At 35.7% G+C, this 26,396-nt stretch overlaps 1 protein-coding gene across 1 annotated transcript in view; it reads left to right on the forward strand.

Annotated features, from left to right (window-relative positions):
* LOC106875218 (notchless protein homolog 1) overlaps window positions 1-26,396 on the forward strand; it is a 212,335-nt gene that overhangs the window by 17,992 nt on the left and 167,947 nt on the right. Inside the window, exons 9-10 of the mRNA XM_014923267.3 lie at window positions 14,639-14,774; window positions 16,838-16,884. Coding sequence (XP_014778753.1) covers window positions 14,639-14,774; window positions 16,838-16,884 — 183 coding nt within the window. The remainder of the gene's footprint in view (window positions 1-14,638; window positions 14,775-16,837; window positions 16,885-26,396) is intronic.

Below are 26,396 nucleotides of genomic sequence, written 5' to 3' on the forward strand. Positions count from 1 at the left end.
TATGAGTACAAAAAAGGAAACAATGCAGCCGAAATGATTTGAAACATACACTCAGTTTATGGGAAAGAATGCTTGAATGAAAGAACTTGCAGAAGATGGTTTATGAAGATCGAACAGGATGTCCATTTGAGTTTGATGATAAGCTCCTTGAGGCATTACTTGAAGAAAATCCTGCATTATCAGTTGAAGAATTGGCAATAAAGCTTAGTTCAAACCATACAACTGTTCATCGTCATCTTCAACAACTTGGAAAGGTTCCTAAACTTGGAAAATGGGTGCTTCATCAATTGTCCAAAAGCAACCACAAATCCCGAGTTGGCATCTGCTCTTCTCTCCATTCTCACAAACTCATTTCACCATTTTTGGATAGACTTGTGACTGGAGACGAAAAATGGATCTTCTGTCGAAATATTAAATGTTGTAAACAGTGGCTTGGTAAAAGGGAAAAAAACTTAACCACAACTGAGAAGGGAATTTCATGGAGAAAAGGTTCTTCTCTCTGTCTGGTGGGATTGCAAAGGAGTAATTCACTTTGAATTGTCACCACCTAATGTAACAATCAATGCTCAAGTCTACTGTCAGCAATTAGAGCATTTGAACCAAGCTTTGAAGAAAAAAAGACCCGCTTTAGTGAACTGAAAAGGAGTGATGTTTCATCAGGACAATGTGCGACCCCACACTGCAAAGATCACATCACAGAAGATCGAAGAGCTTTGTTGGGAAAAAATTCCTCATCCACCTTATTCTCCTGACCTTGCTCCTTCAGACTACCATTTGTTTCATAGTTTACAGAATCATTTGGGGCACATAATTTTCGCAAGCCAGGAGGAGGTCGAAACTGACATTTCAGAGTTCTTCGCTTTGAAACCAAAAGAGTTTTACATTGATGGGATTAAAAAGCTTGTAAATAGATGGCAGGAAGTCATAGATAATCAGGGAAAGTACATTGATGATTAAATTTCAATTAAATATAACATTTGATCACTTGTTTTCTTTATTCAAAATTCAGACAGAACTTACGGGATGACCTGATAAATACATGAGAATATATGAAAAAAAAAAAAAAGAGGACAGCAGGATCATGGAGAGACATTGCAAATAGAGGGAGTAATTAAATGGATCAGTTATCCTAGTTCATGTGAAAGAGTTACTGAGTCTAAAGGAAGAGGTGGTGTCCATGACCCTTTGCAGGCTCTCTAAGATCAATGAGATTGATACTTTTAATACTGTTTAAACTGTTCCAAGTCAACAGCTGCAGAAAGGACATGAACAGGAAGGAGATTCCAGATAGATGATGTTCCAGGGAAAAAGGACTGGTTAGTGTGGACCCAAGGTTGGACACAACAAGTGTGATGAGTGGATTAGAGATACCTGAGTGGTAGAGGCATGAGACAGCTCTAGTTAGCCAAGGCTACATAACTAGTAGTAGAAAGTTCAGAGACAGGGGACAGTACATCTATAGGCCAGAGATTGGAATCTGCCTTTTTGTGATTAAATGCCAATCAGTCAAGTGGCCCTTCTTTAAATGTAATCCAGGATGCTTGTGTGTGTGTATGTGTGTAGCAGCATGGTCTAGCTTTTTGGAGATGAAATAACTTCCAGCATCTGAAGATGCATTCCTGGCTTGCTAAGGATGGGCTTTTACTAGGAGGAGATCCTCAGTGGTAGTGAAGCCCAGTATTTTGAATGACATTCAAAATGCAGTGTGGATTCAACAAGTGGGAAAAAATTGGTAACTTCTATGTCCATGAAAATAACAACCATGAAGTATTTGCTGTTTGGAAAGTGCCACAAACACACACACACACACACACACACACACACACACACACACCCTTGCAAAGCTTTAGAAGACACTTGCCCAATGTGCCACACAGTGGAACTGATCCCAAAAGCATGTGGTTAAGAAACAAACTTCTTAACCATACAGCCACACATTTGTGTGTGCAAAGAAATTAAAGGCTGTAAAAGAACACAGACTGATTTTCCTGAACCAAAGGTTGCAACTGATTTTGCTAACAATTTCATATGATGAAGATGTTAATCAAAATTTAAGAAATATATTGCAGATTTTGTTTATAGTTGCATTGTCTGTGACTAGTTTAGCAAACTGAGATTAATTCTTACATACTGCTGAACCATAGTGACACACACAGAACTGAGTAGCTGGACAACATTGGACTTGGTATTAAAACAGACATAATTAGTAATTAAAATTTTGGTAGTTTAATCGATGCACTTGCGACAACAAAAGCATGAAAGATTCATGTAGAAATTAACCATGAATACCAGAATGTTACTTGCAATGATCTAGTTAAGTATATGTGCAGTTTTGAAAATTAAAAAAATTTGTTATATGTAAAGTTAAATAGTATTTTATTTGTCTGTTTCTTAGTCTCTATACACCCCATGTAGCTGACTTCTTACATATAAAACAATTTTCCAAACTAAAGATATAACAGACATTCATTTTGCATGTTTGCCTCATTACTTTAGCTATGTGACTTTGAGCAACACTGAATGACATAAATGTCGAGTGGCTTACAAGTTATGTAAGTATGCTTAGTAAGCATTAGTTCCAGATTTACAACTGTGATATTGTATGATGATATACTGTGATTTTATATTTAGGCCAGTGTAAAATGGTAATTAATTGTTTATGGTATTGTCATTAAGTGAATAAAGGAAAATAAAATAAATAATCAGAACATTTCAAATTTGGTTGTACCAAAACATATAGTTGTCCCTGGCACTGAGAATCCTTGTTGTGCCACAAGGATCACAGTTAGAACATCTTTCATCATAGACCTGCTGGATGACATCAAATTAATGGGTTGGACAAAATGTCTGTTTGGTCATTTAAACGAAAATAAGACATAAGTTTTAAACACAAAGTGATTTATTCAATCATTGATATAATTATCATTTTGTTCCAGTATTTTCTGCTATCTTGTGGGCAGATCCATTATTCTCTGCTCAAAGAATTTCCTGTCTTTACTAGCAAAAACCTTTTTTCAGTGAATTATCACATCTTCTTCAGAGTTGATGATCTGTCTGTTCAATGAATTTTGAAGAGACTGAAATGGGTCAAAGTCTGAGGGCACAAGGTCAAGCAAATATGGACAGTGTGGCAAAACTTCCCAGCCAAGCCCTAATAATTTCTGCCACAGAAGTGTGCATTCTGGCATTGTTGTGATGAAAGACAATGCTCTTATGATTAGCAAGTGCTGGATGCTTCTGGTTGATTACTACATTCAATTTGTCTAGCTGGTTATAGTACACAATTGATGGTCCTGTCTGTGGGAAGAAGCTCATACAACCATCCAATCACACCAAATTAAAAGCATAACTTTCTTCTAGTGAACTCATGCTTTAGAGGTTGTTTGTGATGGTTTTGTCACACTTCCCCCATGATCATTTGTGCTTCACATTGTTATACACAATCCTATTTTTCAGTCCCTGTCACTAATCTCTTCAAAAAAGGATTGTTCTCTTTGCATTTCTGCAGCAAATTGCAGATGGAAATCCATTGGGTGAGATTAACTTCATTCAATAGGTGTGCGGCCCAAATATCCTGCTGACATAACTAAGTTGATGCAGATGGGTTTGAACACTTGATTTGGATATTTGAAGAATATCTGCAATCATCCTGGTCTTATACTGGAGGTTAGAGTCAACTAACTCCTTCATTTTGTTGTTAATCTTAGTTGGCCAACTAGAATGCGGTGCATCTTGAACAGAAAAATTTCCCAATTGAAATCTTTTGGCACACATGTTCTGTAACAGCATCCTCTCCATACACAGGGCATATCTTCCTGCAGGTTTCTGCCACTTTCTTGCCCTTCTTGAAATAAAAAGGCCTGATGGGTCAATAATGTTCATTTTGGTGCAACCCTCACTAGTACCACCATGTTATTTGGCATCACAATATCAGCTAAATATCTACCCACTTCTGTCAACATAAATTTCATAATTCCCTTATGCATCAATGAGAAAGAGAGCCTCTATGCAGTCGCTCAACCTACTCAGAATAACTGCCAAATCTCAATCAAATACATTTTATCAACTGTTTGCATTAGAACTATATTCCACAGTGTACAAGATCATCATCATCACCATCTGATGTCCATGTTCCATGCTGGCATGGGTTGGACAGTTTGACAGGATTTGATGGCTCCAAGGACTGCATTGAGTTTTAGTGTCTTGCTTTGGTATGGTTTTTACAGTTAGATGCCCTTCATAATGCCCACTTTACACTGTTTAGTAGATGCTTTTTGTATGCCATCAGCATTAGTGAAGTTACCAAATAACTCACCAGACAGGAAAGAACAAGAAAAGGAGGAAGCCCTTTCAACTATGTTGGGGAAGTATATGAGAGAGTGGAAAAGTGATTTTATACTGGGGATAGACAGAGGTATCTTGCTGTAGAGAAGATATATGGCTACCTTGCATTTATATAAGGGTGGAGTATCTGGGAAAAGTGAAGATGGTAGTGTTGAGGTTTGGAGCAAAACCCTTAAAAAGCAAAAGATGAATACAGGTATTTGATCAGAAGTGGGGAGGCAGTTATGAAAATGTGAGGGTGGGCATAGTAGATTGTTAGATGCTGTAAGAAGTGAATGTAGTAAATGAACAGAAGTAGAGGTGTGGTTTGATGGGAATATCAAGCCACAGTAGTGAGATATGACTTAAAGCTGATCAGCAAGTCTTAATCTGTCACTTTATTTAACTCCACCACCACCACCACAGTTGCATCTTGTCTGTTTGCACGTATTATAACAGGATTTCTGGTCTGAAGAGAACTTTCTCTTCTTCACACCATTTAAATGGTCTTTGAAAAGTACATGGCTTCTGCTCTTCATTTCCTGACTAAAGCATTTAAACCAAAAGCAACACATTTCCTCCTGTTGTAAAACATCCTAGTTCAAAAATACCTGTCAATCACATTTCACACTTGAATATCTTCATTAGAAAGCCATTCAACTGTATAAAACGACTTCCTCATAAATTATGCAAATGGCCAAATTTCTAAAACTCCCAAACCCATACAAGCATAAGAAACAGAAATATAACAGAATAAAATAAAATATTGCAAAACAGTGGAAACTGAATTGAAAAAAAAAAAAAGAAAGAATTTTTGCATTTATCCATGTTAACATTTTGATTTCTGGTTTTAGTTAAATGATCTTTAAAAAAAGCATGAATGCCATAAAATCTCATTTGCAGTCTATCCCATATAAATGCAAGGCCTTGTGAATATGTAACAGATAATTATAATAAATAATAATTATACACTAGTCAGTTCACATCCCACAGGAGATTTCCTGATAACAAAATGCATAAAAGGAACAAAATTATGATTATCCTTTCTTTCTTTCTTTCTTTCTTTCTTTTTTTTTCTCAGATAAAGATTTCTATCTTGGTAAAAGAAAATCTCAATTATTCATACATAGTAATTTCTTTTTCAAAGTTAGGAGATAACATCAATCTTGTCATTAGAACAAACAAACAGATTTTATTGTCATTTTTATTAGTTTTAGAATAGTGGACATCTTGTTATTGTTTTCTTTAAAAGAACCGCATCAATGCAAATTGATTGATTGATTTTTATTTGTGCTATATCTCTTATAAACCAAATAATGGAATAACTTCATTGTATATTGACATCACTTTTTTCAAAAGGAAAGAAATTGTATTAATTTCTATGATTCTCCCATTCCCAGTTCTTGTCTATTTTCTGTATTATTACAATTCTTATGTCCATTGATGATGTATATGTGAGTTCCTGCAAAAATAAGATAGTTGAAACAATGAGAAGTTAAAGGTGATTGTTACTGCTTCTGCTGTTGATGGTATTTGTGTGTTTGCTGCTGTAGTTTAGTGATTCTCTGACAGAGCTCTGAAGAGGTTTTGTGCACATGAGTACAGACATCGCAACATTTCTTTGTTTGATCCTGCTGTATGGCACCTTGAGCAGTTGTCTTCTTTCATAGCCTCAGATTTACCAAAACCTTGTGTGTTAAATCAGATGTGTGGGTGTATGTAGAGGCACATCATCATCATCACCACCATCATCATCATCATCACCATCCTCATCATCATCATCATCTTCATCATCATCATCAGCATCACCATCCTCCTCATCATCTAACATCTGTGTTCCATGCTGGCTTGGACTGGACAGTTTGACAGGATCTGATGGGTCCAAGAACTGCATCATGCTCCAGTGTTGACTTTGGCATGGTTTCTACCGTTGGGTACCCTTTCTAATGCCAAACACATTTCAGTGTGTACTGGGTGCTTTTCTCTTGCCTATGAAACCCAAGGACTTTATGCAAGTAGGTGAGGGTTCAGATATGAAAGAAGGATATGGGACAGATTAGGTTCCTATTGTGGGGGAATTACATGGCCACTTATATTTTGAGAAGAGTAAAAAGCAAAATCAGTAGTAGCTGCAAAGCGATAGTGGTGATGAGATGTCCAGTTGGTACCTCAAGGTACAAGGCAAGTAGAAGTGAATTGGGGACAGAGAAAGTAGGAGTGGGTGAGGATTTGCAAGTATATGAGGGTGGCAGGGAAAGTGAGGAGGGTAGATGTAGACAACATCTATAAGGATTGGGTAGGGTTGATGTGGAGTTGGAGATTGTCAATGGTGCTTCAATTAGGGAGTAGGAGGGATGCGAGATGAGAGTAATAGGATAGTAATGATGATACAGTTGACATGGGAAGGACAAGAGAGAAAGGGGAAGAGAGAGAGAGAGAGTCAAACATAGTGTATGAGGATAGAATCTGGTTGGTCCAGTGTGGAGATAGAGGGGATCATTGTAATGTGTGGAAGTAGAGAACAATATTTATGAATAAAAAAAAGTAATGATGTTAAATATCTACCAAAGGATATAATTAGTATTTTCTGCAACTTATGTTGCCTCAATAAACTTGATATATCTCAAGAAAAAATAGACTCAAACATGACATTTCTCAACAAAAGATAGAATGGTATACAAAACTGCTTTCTGCAGTTAAGGGTAATGAAAATTTAGAGCAGATATATCTGATTTCTGCAGTAAAAGGGTTAATGTTGTGGCTAAGGGAGTAAACTGTTGTCATTTCATTGAGCTGGACACTTAATTTTTCATTGTAGTAATTAATGTATCTTTATGTTCTATGTTTTAAACATCTTCAAGACCAACTTTTGTCTTAGTAATTAATGTATCTTTATGTTCTATGTTTTAAACATCTTCAAGACCAACTTTTGTCTTTTATCTTGCCCTCAGTTGTCAATAAAATATATGTAGCAGTCATGTATTGAGTTTGATTCAATTGCCTATCATCTTTTCCTAGAAATTTGAACCCACTTTATCACTTGTTAAAAATCATTACTGGACAGGATTTTATGGCGTTGTGTTGACTAGACTTATGATCAAAAGTATTCCAGCCATGTACATCTTATATTATTTTTTTAATATTTTTGAAACTGTATTTAGAACTACCTTGTCCAATGTGTACTTTGCTTTTAAGATGTTAGGGTGTAGTTTGAGGGATTTATCCATTATTTCTAGCAGATCAAGCAACCTCTTGGAGCTACTTTTGTTTGGGAGGATGTGAATCGTGATGGCTGAGACATAAAGTGTATTGATATTTAGTCCACGACATGTACTTTACCTTACTTCAAGCCTTGATACAATTACTCTAATCTTTTATTCTTTTAATGTTAATAAATCTATATACTAGTAATACAAGGGAAAGATCAAAAGAAATCATTGTTATTGGCATACAGCTGATGAATAAAATATTTAACTCTAGATCAGCTTTAATCAAGCAGTCTTTGATGAAAGGCATTTGAGTTGTGATTATTCTTCTTTTCTCTTTGGCATCTTGGGCCTCATTATCCAATGTGTTCCTTGTTGGTTTCTTGACTCTAAATTATCAATAATCTCTAAGTTTACAACTTGGTTCAGGTTCCCAGAAATTGTGTCCCAAACACATTGTCCAAGTCTTTTGGAAGAGCATGGCTTTCATCATGTATCTCTTTATCCCTTCTTATATAGAATCATCATCATCATCATTATCATCAGCTTCTTCATCACTACTGTAATATGTGCTGAACAAACTACCTAACACAATTTAAGTTCATCTTCTTTATGTACCTCAAGCTTATGTGTACTTCTCATCTCTCAAGGCTTGTACCATTTATGTATTGGTGTCAGTTCAATAGACTATATACCTCCCTACAAATTTATGGTTTTGTGCTGAAGTTAGAATTATTGTTATCATTATTATTATGTAAGCTATGGACATATAAGAGGAGCAGCAATATCAGAGGAGGGTTAAGAGGGAAAATAGTCTTGTGTGTGGAAGATGCCCAGGTACAATAAACACTGAAAATGTACAGAAATAGACTCCATCAACTGCCAGCGGGGTAAGCTAGAGGTACTAGATAGCTTCCATTATCTGGGTGACCAAGTTAATGTTAGAGGTGGATGCTCCAAGATCGTAGCTATGAGAATAAGAATAGTCTGGGCAAAGTTCAGAGAGCTCCTACCTCTGTTGGCAACAAAGGGCCTCTACCTCAGAGTGAAAGGCAGATTGTATGATGCCTGTATGCAAATAGCTATGCTATACGGCAGTGAAACTTGGGCTATGACAGCCAAGGAAATGCATAGGCTTGAAAGAAATGAAGCCAGAATGTTTCGCTGGATATGCAATATCTGTGTGCATGTACAACAAAGTGTAAGCATCTTGAGAGAAAAGTTGGGCATAAGAGGCATCAGATCTGGTGTGCAAGAGAGACGATTGTGCTGGTATGGTCATGTGATGTGGATGGACAAGGACAGCTGTGTATAGAAGTGTTGATCTCTAACTGTGGAGGGAACCTGTGGTAGAAGTAGACATGGGACAAGGTTGTGAAGCATGATCTTCAAACTTTGGACCTCATGGAAGCAGTGACTAGTGACTGAGACCTTTGACAATATGCTGTGCTTGAGAAGACCCTTCAAGCCAAGTGAATTCGTGGTCGAAGCTGGTTTTGGTGTTATGTAACTGGCACCTGGGTTGCTGGCACATAAAAGGTACCTTTCGAGCATTGAGCCTCAACAGAGACAAGGTGGCTGATGCCGGTAGCACATGAAAAGCACATTTTGAGTGTTGGGCTTCACAGAGGCAATGACGAATGACTGAGATCTTTGGCATTATGCCATGCTTGAGAAGACCCATCAAGCCAAGTAAAATCATAGTTGTGGAAGATATTGGTATCATGCAAATGACACCTGTGCCAGTGGCGCATAAAAGCACCCATTACACTTTCGGAGTGGTTGGTGTGAGGAAGGACATCCAGCCATGTCAAATCAGACTGGAGTCTGGTGCAGCAAGTTTCTGACTCAAGCACTCTTTCTGCTCGATGATTGTCCCATGTACTTCCTGCTTTAAACACCCATTTCTGACAAAGTGTCCAGTGTAAAATGTTCACAACTTGATCATGTCACCAATTCTCATATTCTGCCTGGGCCAACTTGGGACATTCTGCAACAATGTATACCATTGTTTCATCCCAGATTTCACATACACTAACACCTTTTGCTGACACCTTTTCCTCATGCATATATTTTCTCGAGTTGGTTTGTTTGCAATCATCATCATCATCATTAAGGTGGTGTACTAGGAGAACCATTAACATGCTGGACAAAATGCTTAGTGGTATTTTGTCCATCTTTGCATTCTGAGTTCAAATTCTACTGAGGTCGACTTTGCTTTTCATCCTTTTGGGATCAATAAAATAAGTACTAACTGAGAACTGGGGTTGATGTAATTGACTCACCCCACTCTCCCAAACTTGCTGGCTTTATACCAGAATTTGAAACCATTGTTGTTGTTGAAAACATTGAGGTAGTGGTGGTAACTTTGACAGCAGCAGTAGTGGTAGTAGCGGTTCTTCTATTAGTGGTGGTGGTGGTGATGGTGGGGCTGTAAGAGGTGATAATTCATACAGAGCTGTTTTGAAAGCTGTGGAGATTCGTTTGATGTGTATAAAATGTATTGATCACTCTATACATTTACTACTGACTGTGTTAGCTATGTGCAGGCATATCGATCTATTAATTTGAACTATAGGAAGATAATATTGATCACTTGGTTTATTGCTATCTTGACTGTGACCAAGTAATTATAATAACTTTTTGATGTTTGAATCCCTCGATTGTGATTGAGAGATGTATTGACCTCATTATATTCTACCTGTTAGATCTTGTAGGAAGTTCTTTGTTAGATTTTTATTTTACGTTGCATTGGCTTCTGAGTTGTAAAACTTGCATTTCATCTGAGGAATTAATGAAAAGTATGAATTTTCCATAGGAAATTAATTCTAGTTGTGTATACAATTCATTATTCCATTCACAGACTGCAAAGAACTTTTTAGAACACATTGTGCTGCAGCTTATGCTTCTGGAACTGACTATTTCTTTCAAAGTGGTTTACAGTAGCTTAAATATATATGTGTGTGTTTATATATGTTCAGTGTTAGTTACCTGAACTGGTATTACATCAGCATCCCAATTGTGGTTGCTTTTACCACTTGTAATTTTTTGCTTCTTCCTACAATAGGCCTTAATTTGCTCCATGTTGTTACAAAGTTGTTATTTTTGTTTTCGAAATTTCTATGTGTTTTAGTATCAGGAACTTTATCAATTTAAGATTCAGAATATTTTTTTAATGATCTGAGTATGACTGAATTAAAAAGTGAAGTGAAAGATTAATAATGTGCATGTCCATACACGTACAGAGACATGTGTTTGCATACACATATATAGATGTGTGTGTGTGTGTGTATGTATGTATACGTGTGTCTGTACATGCATACATGTGTATGTATGCATGAGTTGAATAGTTTTGCAAATTGAAATATTTTGAGGATGTGTTTCATTAGATGTTTTATACTTGAATATGGATAACAAAAATACCCTTTTTATAAGTGCAATTGCAAGTCATTCCTTATATTCAATCTGCTATTACCACAGATTCAGAATACTGAACATCTATTCCTACACATAAGCCTCTTCCTACATATATCCCTTAACTTTTCTGGTGTTTAAATAGCACTCCTATTAACAATGCTAAAATATTTATTGCCTGCTTTACAGCCACATCCCCACATTACCCCATACATCCACTCTACTAGAAATTACTTCTCCAGTTCACTAGCTCCAACTTCCTAGGTTCACAGCCACTAAGAGGACAATTTTGGTCAATGGCTAACAAAGATAAAACAGTACTCTTTGAGAGTACTGACTAACCACTGGATGGGAAACTTTCTCTTAGATCATGTTGACAGTGATCATTTCATCATCAGAGATGTACTTCTGGCCTTAGTTGCCTCTACTCTAATCTTCTGCTCCATTAATAACCTATTTACCATCATGTTTTAACATACACACACACAGAGTCTAGTTTGCTGATGACTACACTCAAACTTATTTTTCCTCTTCTGTATACAGGCCCTGTTCTTATTTAAAATTATACTATCTCCCATTAGGCACGAACATTCTCAGTAAAAATATCTTACAGTGGGGTCTTAACAGTCTAATCTCATTAAGTAGACACATACCATAACTTTACACACATCAAGAAAGTAAACTTTCAATACTGCATCTTCAGTCACACAGTTTAAACTACCACACTCTCTTTAAATGCTAAACCTTAAAATTGTTGATAACCTTTCATGATAACTACAAATTCTTCACATAGCAAGCACTGCATCATGAAAGCTGGGTTTATTTCCAGAGTCTGAACAACAACTAACTTTATACAAGGCAAAATAAGACAAAAAAAAACCTGGACTGCTCACACATTTCAGTTGGAACTCCCACCATGTACACTGATATATTATGCCATAACCTGACAAACAGCTTCACTCATGACTCTAGAAAATGGCTCAACATGACTGTACTTGGATGTTTGTGAACTAGAAAACAACAAAATTTGTTTCACTGTCAAGCTGTTCTCATTTTATCTCTTCCATTGCTCTATTTGTCCCTGAATCTCTGAACTTAACTGCATGCCTCCAACAAAATCAATGTGATATATGTATACTTTCTCTCCCTCTAACACAATTGTATCTTTCTACCTGACATCATATTAAATATTTAGTTGAATCCTTCTTCTCTGGGCTCATAGCTGTTTGGAGTTCCATTTCTGTCTTTATCTTTCCCTTAAGTTCTAACTTGAACAAAATGAAAATAAAACTATCGTTATATTAATCTTAACTAACTATTTGTATTTCTTACAACTGATTAACTGATTTGGAAGCTTTCTAACAGCTTTCCTACTTGAGAATAGTGACAACAACATCTAACATTTCAACTTTGAGCCAAAAAGACTGATCTTGTATAAAATGAGGGAGCCTTTTTAGTACCATGGACTATAGATACATCAAAAACTGTGGTGGAGTGCATCAATGTTGAAAAGTATAATGAATGATTCTTTAGTTTTGCAATTCATAAATATGCAACTTATATTAAATTACTGTTTTGATCCTAAGACTTAAACTGTTTTCTCATACGGCTTTTTAGAGACTTTTATTATCATCATCATGGCCATTATCATTTAATGTTTGTTTTCCATGCTGGCCCAGGCTGGACAGTTCAATAGGAGCTGGCAAGCCAGAGGACTGTGCTAAACTCCAATGTCTGCTTTGGCATGATTTCTACAGCTAGATGCCCCTTCCTAATGCCATCCACTTTACAGTGTACTGGGTGCATTATATATGGCACCAGTGAGGTCACCAAGTAACTCACAAGAGAAGACCTTTTGACTGAGTGAGATAGCTTTATTCCAGGGTGATGAAAAGTTAAAGTATGATAGGGGGACAGGAACAGGTGTCCAGCTCAGAGGAGGTACATGGTTACCCTCATAGGAAAAGAAAGCAGATGGTGGTGAAGGTGTATTAAAGAGCATCCTCAAGTTTCAGGAAGGTAAAATGTAAGGGAAATGGTATGGATAGGTAAGTTTGCAAATGTGAATGGATAGAGATGGAGAAAGAGGGAAATGCTTTGAGTGGTGAACACAGATGGGGGCATGATTAGCCCTTTAGCACTCAGATTATTTTGTCAAATGTAATGCTTATTTATTCATATTGTTTTGAATTAATCATGTATTATCTTGTGACTTAAAGATTTTTATGATGTGATTGTTTATTTTTAGAATGACATTGTAATGTAGGTATGAAAGGCCAGATCTGGCCAGTTTGAACATAAAAGAAGGTAGAATACTTGGGCCAGCTGTAGTCAGTTTAAATACTAAACAGTTAAGTGTGAATATCGTTGAATGAAAACGTAGCAGGAGTAGGTGCCAAGGAGGTAATAGGTGGCAGCAAAGATGATGTGAAGTGAGAGAGAGAGGCACAGTGCCAGGGACTAAGTCAGTGGTACATAAGGGTGGAAATAGTGGGAGATAAATAGAGGTAATGGGAGAAGGCAGAACGGGGCATGTGTGCAGGGGAAAGAGGCATTCATGAAAAAATGAGATAGTAAGGGATGATATTGAGAATGTGTGAGACAAAGGAAGTGGTTTCAGGGAGGATGAGAAATAGAGAGTGAAATATGTGCAGTTCCACTCTTGTAATTATTGCAGCTGAGTGGAGTGAGTAGTACCATAGTCAGAATAGTGATGGAGGGATGGGTTAAAATGAGTTGTGGGAGGGGTGGATGTTAGAAAAAATGAGTTAATTTCAAATTTGAATGTGAGCTTAATTTTGCCTACAGGCAAGGTGTTCTTGACTCCCTGTTCTAGGTGGTTGCTCAACCTGCAGGAAATAGCAACTGAATCTTCCTGAAATTACCCCTTACTGTCTTTAAAAAAAGAAAAAAAGTACAGAGGATAATATAGTCTAAAGTACATTTATGTCTAGAAAAAAGAAAAAAAACTACACAGTGATGTCTGAAAAGCCTTTGGCCATAGGTCTGCTTGATTAGGCCTAACTCAGGCTATAAAGCAACAAAGCTACAGAGTATTTCAAGTCAATTATCTACAAGAATCATAAATGCAATTTGGTTGTAGCTATACAATAGCTGTTTCCTCCACTTAGGAAAAATAAAAATCTCTTCTTTTATAAACCTTATACGTCTATTTACTTTTAACTCAGTGGCAACTGGTTTTATACTCGGCCTCAAAATTATTACAGTGGTACTATATAAAACTGGACTAAGGTTGTTGAGAAGAATTGTGTTATCTTTATTTCTATGTTCATACCACACAGGGGGTGCTGAAAAATTCCTGGTTTTGAGTAAAAGGAAAAAATACAGGAGGATCAGTTAATTATGGTTGTATTCAACATATTCCCCTCTCAGATTCACACAAATTGCAGCAGTCCTTCAGTTTTCCTAAGAACTCAGAAGACTGGACCTTCAACCAGGCCTTTCACGATACCCTTAAAACCAGAAATTTTTCAGCACCCCCTCAGCATCACCATACAACCTGTACTAGTTATCTTACACATATTATCTCCATCACAGGCATACATAAACATTTACTCATACATGCATACACAGAATGAAATGGGTGGTTGTATTACATCGTTTTAAATTGCCTAAAAATGTATATTTAATAAAACAGAATTATTAGTAAAATATATTTATTTCAACTTTTCAAGGGTTCTTTAAAAAGGACATTACAAGGACATGGACATTGGGTAAATACCATGGCTCTGAGTACAGATTATGTGATGCGTACTTCGGCATTTGATCCCAGAAATGCAGATGTTGTTTACAGAGATGTCACTGAATCAGGTATGCTACTTCTGTTGTCTTTCTTTTCTTTTTACTCTTTAGTTTTGTAATTAATTTTTCAGTATCAACTCAGAATCCATGAACAAGAGCTAACTGCATGTTGAAAAATTCTATTTTCTTCTCCAATTTCTCATTCATCCGTATGCCAATACCACTGTCTTTATTTACAGCTGCTCTCTCTTCCAACTTAACTTACAGAGCTGCAGAATGCCATTGTTATAGGTTCTAAAGATTAAAATGTCAAACTGACTGAGATAAACTCCTGTGTTTAATTCAAACTATTTTTCTTGGTGCCGGTTCAGTAGAGATGTAAATGTCAAAGACAAGAAGAACAAACACTGTTGGTTTTAACTTTACCAATGACACTAACACCTCAATTCTAAACAACAGTTTATTGATTTTTTTGTTTGTTTTTCTTTTTTCATTTTTAAAGTTGATATAGTAAGAGAGAAGACATCACTCAAATGCAGTGTTTCTTAACCATTTTCTTTCCTATTTTTACCCCACTTCACTAATTTATTATCCTGTTCTTTTTACACACGCACACACAAATATAAGGTAAAGTAGTCTTGTATATAAGACTACTTAATTATTGCATAATATTAACAGCTTTGTATTAATGTATCATTAGCATCCTTAAAGCATTCTTAAAAATGAACATTAAGAGAAACAAATCCCACTATAACATTGCAAATAATAGGATTTTACTCAACCAAAGAGCAATTTCCCTACTAAAATCTATGAATTCCCTCCTTGAAATTGTGAAATTTCTCTCCAAGGAAAAATTTCCCTTAAATTAACATGTTTGGTTCTAGTGCAAAAGATCTTTTATGTGTGTGATGGTGGTAGTGGGGTGGGCAGAGGATGTGTTGTTGATGTGTGTGCTTAGTTGAGATGTGTCTTTGATACAGACTTAAACTGAAGAAAAGGAAAGCATTTGATAAAAAAAAAATTATTTACGTATCTATTCATTCTCTATATGTTCTGGTGGATTTGAACATGAATATGCTGATCACTGTTGTTTTTCATCATTGGAGGATGGCTATTCATCACATCTGTCATCACTTAAAGGAAGATGTTTTCCAATGACAAAAATCAACAGCCATCAGATGTTCATGTTTTGAATCTGCCAGAATGTTATGAGAATGAATAGATGCACCTCAAGAATTATTAAGAAGTTATGAATTGTTGAGAAAATGATTAAGATCTATAATTAATATTTTTCCTTTTCTTAACTCAAGAGAAAGTCACTGTCTTTGGTATATGAACTTGGGATTTAGAAGCATGAGGTTCTAGATACCATTAACAATTTCATGTAGATAGATCTCTCTCATACTTCAGCATTTAACTCCTGCTTTTTTTTTTCAAAACTATTTTGCTTTGACACATGGCCTTTGGCAGATATGTAGTATAGTTGATTGTGTTAACTCAGATATATAACTGGTACTTAATTTGTTGATCATGAAAGGATGAACATCAAAAGGAAACCCTACAAACATTGAAACTAAGAATGTTGACCCAAATTTGCTGCCTGTGTCGAGAATCATATGGAGTATACATCTGCACAATTCATTAATGATAATATAGAAGTTGAAGAATAAACACAAATAGATTTTCTACACTGAATTATAATTTAACATGAAATTATTTTTGGGAAGTCCTGATAACCGAACAAATAATGTTTACTTCATGTCAGCTTATATCCTAACTAAGAGAGAGCATTTATCTACATCTTATAAAGCCAACTGTAGGTACTGGGTCACTTATTCTGCATGCTAGTTGACCAGTTACTTCAACAGATCCTGTTTACAGAGACAGTGTTTAACTGTGCAAAGTATCATAACAAGCAGGTAACAAGCTAACTATAAAGCATTATAACTATGTTAGCCTTTGATGTGTTTGTGTTTTTTTTAGCTTACTGGCAACTCTGTGTTCATGTCTCCTCCATAACACTGATTCTGCCTCTTAATATCTTTCTTCTGTTTTCTTGATGATGTTTAGAACCATGATGGCTGAGATCTGGTATTCATAATTGGTAAAAAATGTTTTATTTCCATTTCTAGCTGAAGAGCTTGCCAAGAAAGCTTTAGAGAGATACAAGTCTGTTAAGGTAATGATCGTTTATTTCATTTGCATCCTGTGATTTTGCTGCACTTCTTGTGTGTCGATAGTTTGCACTGGTTACACCATATGGAATTTGCCATTACATCTTTTCTATATATCAAGCAGAGCTATTTTCATGATGGGAGTAGAGTACTGTGTGTTTTCCTGCTTACTAGAACTTTGATCTTTAAGCCCATTGATCCCAGACTTTGCTTTTACACCTGGACAAGGTCATCAACATATAACAGTTCTCAAAGGCACTTAGTCTTAAACCCCTATTTTATAGCAGCCTGGAGAATCATGATAAGTAGGAGGAGATTGAGAACTGAGCCCTGGTGAACTATCTGCACACTAAATTCATTGCTGTACTCTCATCTTACAGACAGCACTCTTGTCAAGCCATTCATGTACTCTTAACTTACTCAGCAACCATGTCAGAGAGCAAAGGATCTTGTCAAAGGTTTTCTCCAGGTTGATAAATGTCAAGTGCAATGGCTTACTTTTAGCCAAATACTTCTCCTGGAGTTGCCTTACTAGAAAGAGTGTAATCTGTTGTACTTCTCCCTGGCATAAAACCAAACTGCATATCATCTAGGCTGATTCTCTTCCTAATTAGTTGAGCTATAACTCTTTCTGTAATTTCATGACCTGATCCAACAATTTGATACCCTTGAAATTAGTTCTCTCTAAGGAAGTGTGTGTGTGTGTGTGTCTGTCTGTATAATTATTTTGGTTTGCTATTCTTACTATGACTTACGTAAGTTTATTTCTATTCACCAGTGGATGTGAAATATTTAAACATGTAGATATAAATAACATATTGCTTACAATATGTCACTTCTAACATAAAGCAGGGTTAATATTAAGGGCAGTGGATTACCAGAATCATTAGAATGTCGAATGAAATGCTTTGCTGTATTTAGTTATAGCTCATTATGTTTTGAGTCCAAATCCCAACAAAATCACTTTCGCCTTTCATCATTCAAGGTTTCGTAAAATCAAATAGTAAAGTTCTGGGGAGAATTCAGTCAACTATACCATCTCCCAAAATGTGTGGTGTTATGCCAATATTAACCATTTTGAAATACACTGATCTTATATCATTTAATTTTGGCAAAAAACAAAGAATTTAGTAAAATAAGTGTTATTATTAAGCTGGTGTCAGGTGGCAAGCTGACAGAATCATTAGCACTCCAGGCAAAATGCTTAGTGGCATTTCATCCATCCTTACATTCTGAGTTCAAATTCCGCTGGAGTCAACTTTGCTTTTCATCCTTTTGGAGTCAATGAAATAACTACCAGTTACACACTGGGTTTGATGTAATCGACTAGCCGCTTCCCCCACAATTTCAGGCCTTGTGCCTATAGTAGAAAAGATTATTAAGCAGGCATGCAGTGCCACATAAAAGTACCCGTGCACCACAACATAAAAGCACCATGTGATGGTATGTGAGAGCATCCAGCACACTCTGTAAAATGGTTAGCATTAGGAAGGGCATCCATCTGTAGAAGCCATGCCAAATCAGACTGGAGTCTGGTGCAGCTTCCCAGCTTGCCAGCTCTAGTCAAACTGTCTAACCCATGCCAGCATGGACAACAGGCATTAAATGATGATGATTGGAACATAATACAACACAAAATTTTAATGGAAGACTTTATCATACAAACCATGGGTGGTCTAAGGTAGGTTTATATTCTTAATAAAAAATAAAATAAAGAAACCAGCAAATCATAAAACTGAGTATATGTATATCTGTGTACATGCATACACACACATACACACACAACCATTTTAATTCTAACATCTAACATATGCTATATCATTCATTCCAGGTGCTAAAAGTACAGGAGCATACCTAGCAAATTAATTTCAATAAGACTGAAGTTTGCTAAAATACAATATTATTTGTACTAGGATAGAAGCTTCATAGAAAATGGAATATTTATAGATGATTCTTTCAATTTGATTCACATAAAGGTTTTCCACTTCATTCAAAATCACTGAACCAAAAAACCCAGCTACATTCTAACACTCCAACAGTGGCAGTAGTAATAACTATCAGATTTATAGAAGCATAGCTTTCAAAGAAATCAAATGTACTTTCAAAGGCTTCCTTATATATGTGGCTTGTGTATGACTGTCTGACTGTTTGGAAGGTGAATATAAATATATTGTGTGTGTGTGTAAATAGAAAATATATATATACATATGGACTCTCTAAATAAGTATTTAAATATGTTGTTACCTCTGTATGTATGTGTGTGTGCGTGCGTGTGTGTGTATGTATATATGCTAGCATGGAAAGCGGACATTAAACGATGATGATGATGATATATATATATATGTGTGTGTATATATATATATATATATATATATATATGTGTGTGTGTGTGTGTGTGTGTGTGTATGTATATATATATATATATATATATATATATATATAATTCAAAGAGAGTTAGAGGTTGTGAATCCAACCAGATAAGGGATAGTATCTATCCAAGATACTTCTGGTAGAATAATTAATACACAAGTGCTGGTTATTGTGTAGCAATTACACTACTGAGTATAATAATTAGGTGAGGGTAATAAGTGGTTTTACCCTTCATTTATATGGCAAGAAGAAAATGGAGGGAATCCAGAGGTAGTATACGTCTATTTATTTATTTTAAACAGTTCAGATAATATATGTAAATACATGTGTAAAGTACTAGTAACTTCTAAAATAGAGAAAGAAGAAATTACTAGTACTTTACACTTGTACTTATATATATTATCTGAACTGTTTAAAATAAATAAATAGACATAATATAATGTCTAACACCTGATGAATACTACCTCTGGATTCCCTCCATTTTCTTCTTGCCATATATATATATATATATATATATATATATATATACACACACACACACATACATACATACATACATACATACATACATAGTGTGAATATATGATATGCTTGTATAGGTGTGTATTTGCATGCATATGTAAATGCGTATGAGAGAAAAAATACTTTTATTTGAAATTTATGCTGTTTGTAATGTCTAGCCATCTTTTTATTTTTCTAGTTCATTTTTCCTCATTTAATGGCTTCGTAAACTTGTGTCACACATACATTTATTGCTACAAAATCTGATGTATTCATACTTTTTGTGCCTCTTCATTGTTTCCTTTTTTCTGGTGCATGACAAAGCTTGAACACCTTGCATCCTCAAGCAGTGGACCTTTTCTTTTTAATGGTCAGAACATCATATATGTGTCTGCAAGAGTTTCCTCACTTGTAATGATATGTGGAAGGTGTGATATAAACAAAAGTTGTACTTCTCTGGTTGCTCTTACAGCCAACCCTCTGCTCAAGTGCTATTGCTGAACAGGAGGTGGAGTCTTAGTCTTGTCATACTGATGTATGTCTTCATCATTGTGAGACTCATGAGAAAGAGGCAAAAAAACATAAAAGATGGTCATACATAATAGTGTGTTATCACTCTCTCTCTCATCTTTCCCCTGTCTATTATATCATATCATCATCGATCACCTCACCACCCCATATCCACTATCCACTACATCCATTCTGCAACCCTATCAAACCTCTACAGTTGTCACCTACTCTTTCCTACCTCCCTTACTTATCATCCTCTCAATGCTTGTTTTTCATTCATTATATTCACTGCTCCACCCATTCTCCATCTCTCACTCTCCCATACACTTTTGAAGGTTCCACCTGTCATACTTTCAGTTCGTCCCCCATTCACTTCTACACACCTACCTTGAAGGTTCATGCAGATGCTTCATCACCACCATTTTTATCTCCTCCTCACTCCACCCAGATCACTCCCTTCCCCCTCTTCTAAAATGTGGCTCCTCTACAGCAAGAAACCTGCTCTGTCCTGGCCCCATCTCTCATACTTTAAAACCTTCTCGCAGCATAAAGCCAATTCTCTCAGTGTTTGTAGTCTTGCAAGCTGCATGGCAACCTCACTGGTGCTGGACATAAAAAATGCATTAGCTGGATGATTTGAAAGAATTCATCAAGTTGAAGGAACCATATCTCACTTAAATATCTCAATTTTGTCATGGTTTCTATAGTTGGATGACCTTTCAAGCACCACCGCTCTACAGAGTATACTGGGTGCACTTTTTCATGGCACCAGTACTATAGAAGTTGTTTTGCGCTCAGGAAGACTAAAACATTCTTTGTAAATTGCAAGACTGACCGCTCTCCTCCCAAAATTTCTAAAAGAGAGAATAGAAGTGAGAGTGATGACTTTAGCTGAGGCATTTAAGAGAAGTTAAAGTATGATAGAAGGAACAACTTTATTGTTGTGAGAGTGTGTAAATGGAGAGAGTAATGAAGAAAATTATATATGTGTACGCATATATACATATGAACATAAGCACTCATATATATATGTGCACACACATTCACACACATAATATATACAGATATTATTAGCATGTCATTTTGACATATATGTGTGTATGTGTGTATATAATATAGGTGTCATATTAAATATGACATTAAATATAGATTCAGTGAAAATTTCTATTTGCGTAATTGCCAAACGTACTTAGCAACCCTTAAATATATATATATATACTAATATACATTCACTCATACACACTTCCCCCAGAAGAATATTGTGGGAAAAATCAAAACCATGTTATGAAACACCCACATTTAAATGAGCAGTCTACACATTTCCTCTCTTGCAAATAATAGTATTTGTGAATACTCACTATAAACATGTGTATGATCATTATTGTTGTAGTATTAGTTTGTTTGTTTGTTTTTTACTTATTTATATATATTTTTATATCCAGCAGACAATTTTTGCAAGTGGCTTAATGACTGTTGTTGATGGAATAAACCACTCCTAATATTTTAGTTTTATTTTTCTACTTGGTGGGATAGGGTATAGTTTACTAGAGCACAATCTGAAACCTTAAAGAAAGGAGAAAGAAAGGAATACATTGTCATGCCACCTTGATCCCTAGGATGTTCATTGTTGTAAACAGAGAATGCTGGAGAGAAGATAATAGCCACATTATTAGTTGTAATTAGATTAGTTATGACTTAAGTACATTTAATGTCTTAAATTTTTTGGCAGAATAGAATTTTAAATAATATGGTATTGTATCTTTGCAAATTCTTTTTCTATCCCTTACAGGAAATTAACTTGTAAATTTATTTGCTGAGAATCTTTGTGTAATACTTTCAATAATTTTTACTGTGTGCCCACCTGTATATTGGATTTTGACTATTGCTCCATTTGGGGATTGGTATCTTTCTGTTAGGTCATATTATCGCAGTTTTTTCTCTGATCAACTTTCTATGAACTTTAGGTTGTTTTCTCATATTCTTTGTCATCTATTTTAACAATTTACTTGCTGCACAAATGATATTACTGTTCACTCTACCTTAACCCTCCACACAAACATCATTCACAGGCAACCTAAACACATCACATTAAATTTGTTCTGCTTCCATGAACGGAGACTTTAAAAACATCCTGTAATGGCACCATGTCAACCTTTTCTTTTTCATCAGGACAAAGACACACTCAACTGCACATTTTAATCCTTTAGCATTCAGATTATTTTGTCAAATGTAAGGCTAAAATATTTACATCATTTTGAATTAATCATACATTATCTCATAGCTTTGAAATTTCAATGGTGTTATTGTTTATTTTGAGAATGACATTGTTGGGCAAGTGTGAGGTGTTGAATCTGGCCAGTTTAAATGTAAACGTGGCAGAATAATTTGACCGGAGAGGGCCGATTTAAGTGCTAAAAGGTTAAAAAAACAATCGTACTGGCATTTCTAATACTGGACAACTTGCAACTAAAACATCTAGGTTTTAATAACCTCACCATTCCCAATGGTTGCTCTATGAGATGCAGCTGCTAAACACACAAAGCCCTTATCCAAAAGTTATTGGTTTAACTGATTAGTAGAGCCTCACTGAACAATAAACTAAGATGGCACTGATATACCATCTTATCTCTCTACATATTCTTGGTCAACTGTAACAACCTCTGCTCTTCTGAGCAAGCTCATTGTATACCTGTAAGCAGGCTAACCTGACATACCTGTCTCTTGTTTTGTTCTTACTGTGTTTTACTTTTCTCCCTGTCATTCTACCTATAGCTATTCATTTTAAGTTTAATCATTAAGATTAGTAAATGAAAAATCCCTAATTTGAAAAACAGGGAAGGATTAGTGACAGGAAGAGTACTCTGCTGTAAAACAAGACCTCAATAATATATATTCATGCTAGCATAGAAAAACAGATGTAAAACAAACATGAACATAATCTTTTTAAGATGTCAAACTTAAGACAGTAACAAACTTATAGGACATTGAGCAGCTCAGGTGTTGGTTCATAGCAATAAGACTTTCTTATATGAATAAAAAAACAGCATAGTCCAGTCAACTGAAAAATTGTTACATTAATGATGTTATTGAAATAATTTTACTTGATCATAAAGAATGCACTAAAGACCCAACACTTCAAGGAAATGTGAAATTGTTTGTGCTTTTCTTAGTGGCTTTGGTGTGTATGTGAATTATTTGTAATAGAAAATTGATGATAACCCTTTTTACTATAGGCACAAGTCCTAAAATCTGGGAGAAGGGGACTAGTCAATTACATCAACCCCAGTGCTTGACTGGTTTACATTTCTGCTTCTTCAATAATTATCACTTCAGGAAATACAGTAAAAGTTATGCTTTGTTGATGAGATCAGAATAATACTTAAATATATTCAGAGTTGCCTCCCATACTTGCTGGGAGAAAAATATTAATAATATTAGTCATTGATAAATATTTGTTCACTACATTGATAAATTTTTGGTATTTCTAATTAACTTTTTAATTCCTAATGCAATGTGAGCACTAATTTACCCATTGTTTTTTTATATGGATGGCATCTCTGGACTTCATAATTTTGACATTCAAAAGCTATATTAAAACAAGCATTAACTCAAGGAATTCTTTTGTTAGATTAGTGTTATATAATCTTGCCTCTTGGCAACCATTACTTTGCTATCTCTTCGTGTTACTAGATATCAATGCTACTCTGCATGTCTTTTGATATTGTTAATAGACATGCTTTTGCAGTTGCATCTAGTTTCACAGAAACATTTAATATTGCTTTAATCAACACATGTGATGTCCACCTAAATACATGACATAGAAAGCATTCCGCTTGGTTCTGATCTTAATAGCAATCTTTTCTATCTTGAATTACATCAGGACAACAAAGAATAGTTGTACTTAAAGTAGAGGAAGAGTGAATTAAACAAAAAATAATAATCATAATAATAATAATAATAATAATAATAACCAATATAAAGAAAAAAGAACCTGCAAGAAATAGGAATTCCAGTTTATTTTTTTCTTTCTTTCTTTCTCCTTACTCTTTTTAATTTTCTTTGAAATTTCCACTTGGATGAAGTTATGAGATACTTGTAAATGCAACTTGCAATTTTGAATTTAGGAAAAAAGTAATACAACTACATTGTGTTGACTAAATAAATAAAGTTTTCAAGCACTATTGCTTTTTCAACTGTGACCAACTATTATCCAGCAGAACTATGATCAAAACCATTCCAATCACAATCAACATGTCTTTTAATGATTATATTGGATTACATTATCCGATGTATCCTTTTCTTTCCCAAAGCCATAGGGTGTGATTTTAAGGAGATTTGGCCATTATTTTCAGCAGCTCAAGTAACCACTTAGCTGCTTACTTGTCAACTCCTAGTGTTTAGTATTTTTTTGCTTTGTCACAGTGTAGTGACATTGATAGACTATAGGCCATTAATCCTTCAGCAGAGACTGTATTGCTGGTGCCTATAACTTTTAACTTCGGCTACATTTGACTTCAGAAACATGAGGCACCACCTAGATATCAATTTCAAATTTTGGCACAGGGCCAGCAAGTTCAGGGGAGGGTGTAAGTTGATTAGATCAACTTCAATGTTCAATGGGTACTCATTTTATTGACCCCGAAACGATAAAAGGCAGAGTTGACCCCAACAGAATTTGAACTCAGAATCTAAAGACAGATGAAATGCTGCTAAGCACTTTTGCCTAACATGACATCATCAGCATAGAGGAGCTCCAGGGGAAGCCTGTCTTGAATTCCTCTGTTATTGCCTGGAGGACTATAATGAATAAGAGGGGGCTGAGGACTGATCCTTGGTGAACCCCTACTTCTACTCTGAATTTTTCACTATACTAGTTGCCAACCCTCACCTTACTGACAGCATCCCTGTACACCTTTTACCAACCACTCATCTATCCCCAGTTTCCTCATTGACAAGTCAACAAAGGCCAAATACAGAGGTTTATCTTTGGCTAGGTATTTCTCCTGCAGCTGTCTTACCAGAAATATAGCATCAGTGGTGCTTTCCCTGGAACAAACCCAAACTGCATCTCATCTAAGCTGATTCTCTCCCTAATTTGTTGGGCTATGACCCTCTCTGTAACTCTCATCACCTGATCCAATAATTTGATACTCCTATAGTTATTTCTATCTAAAGCATCACCTTTACCCTTGTAGCAGTTGACTATGGTGCTGCTACATCAGTCATTGGGTATGACTCCTTCATGAACTACCTGATTTATGATGCAAGTGACAAGACCATAACCCATACCACCCGATATTTTGAGCATCTCAGCGGTGATTCCTGATGGGCCAGGTGCTTTATCTACCAGGGAATTGTCAATTCTGGTAGTTGGTCCCTCAGTTGGGTCAACCTTTGGCAGACTCTCCTCTTCCCACTCATTCTCCACATTCAGAAGTCTTTCATAATGGCATTTCCAAGCCTCTTTCTTTGCAGAATCATTAAACACAAGGGCACCATCATCCATGCAAACACATTTCTCACCTATGACATCACGGTTTTCTCTCACACACTGTCTTGCAATCCAAAATACTTTAGTTCTTTGGTCCTCATGTCGCTGAACATTGGCTATTATTTGAATGGTTGTTTCCAGTCAAATTAAATATTTCTTATGAGTTATGCTGGTGTGTCACATTAAAAGCACTGGTACCACATAAAAAGCACCTAATATACACTGTAAAGTGGTTGGCATTAGGAAGGGCATCCAGCCATAAAAACCATGCCAGAACTCTGGTGCAGCCTCTGGCCTTACCAACTCCAGTCAAACTGTCCAACCCATGCCAGCATAGAAAATTGACATTAAATGATGATGATGAGCATCTTAAACAAGTTTCTCAAAGACTCAGCATTACTCTATTGTAAACACTACTAGAATCATTGCAATAAAGCAACAACTAAAAGCTACTACAACAGCAATAATAACTGTGTGGCAGGAAAAACACCAAATTCACATTTTTGGTTTCAGTTCAGTTATAGTAGTTGTTAGTTTATTAGTTGAAAATGTACTTATTCACCTCACAGAGATTAATTTACTAATGTCACTTATTAGGAAGTCAAATACCAAATAATAATGATAGTAATAATTATGTTGATGATT

The sequence above is a fragment of the Octopus bimaculoides genome, chromosome 1, assembly GCF_046866305.1.
Source record: "Octopus bimaculoides isolate indiv1 chromosome 1, ASM4686630v1, whole genome shotgun sequence".
NCBI classification, from domain to species: domain Eukaryota; kingdom Metazoa; phylum Mollusca; class Cephalopoda; order Octopoda; family Octopodidae; genus Octopus; species Octopus bimaculoides.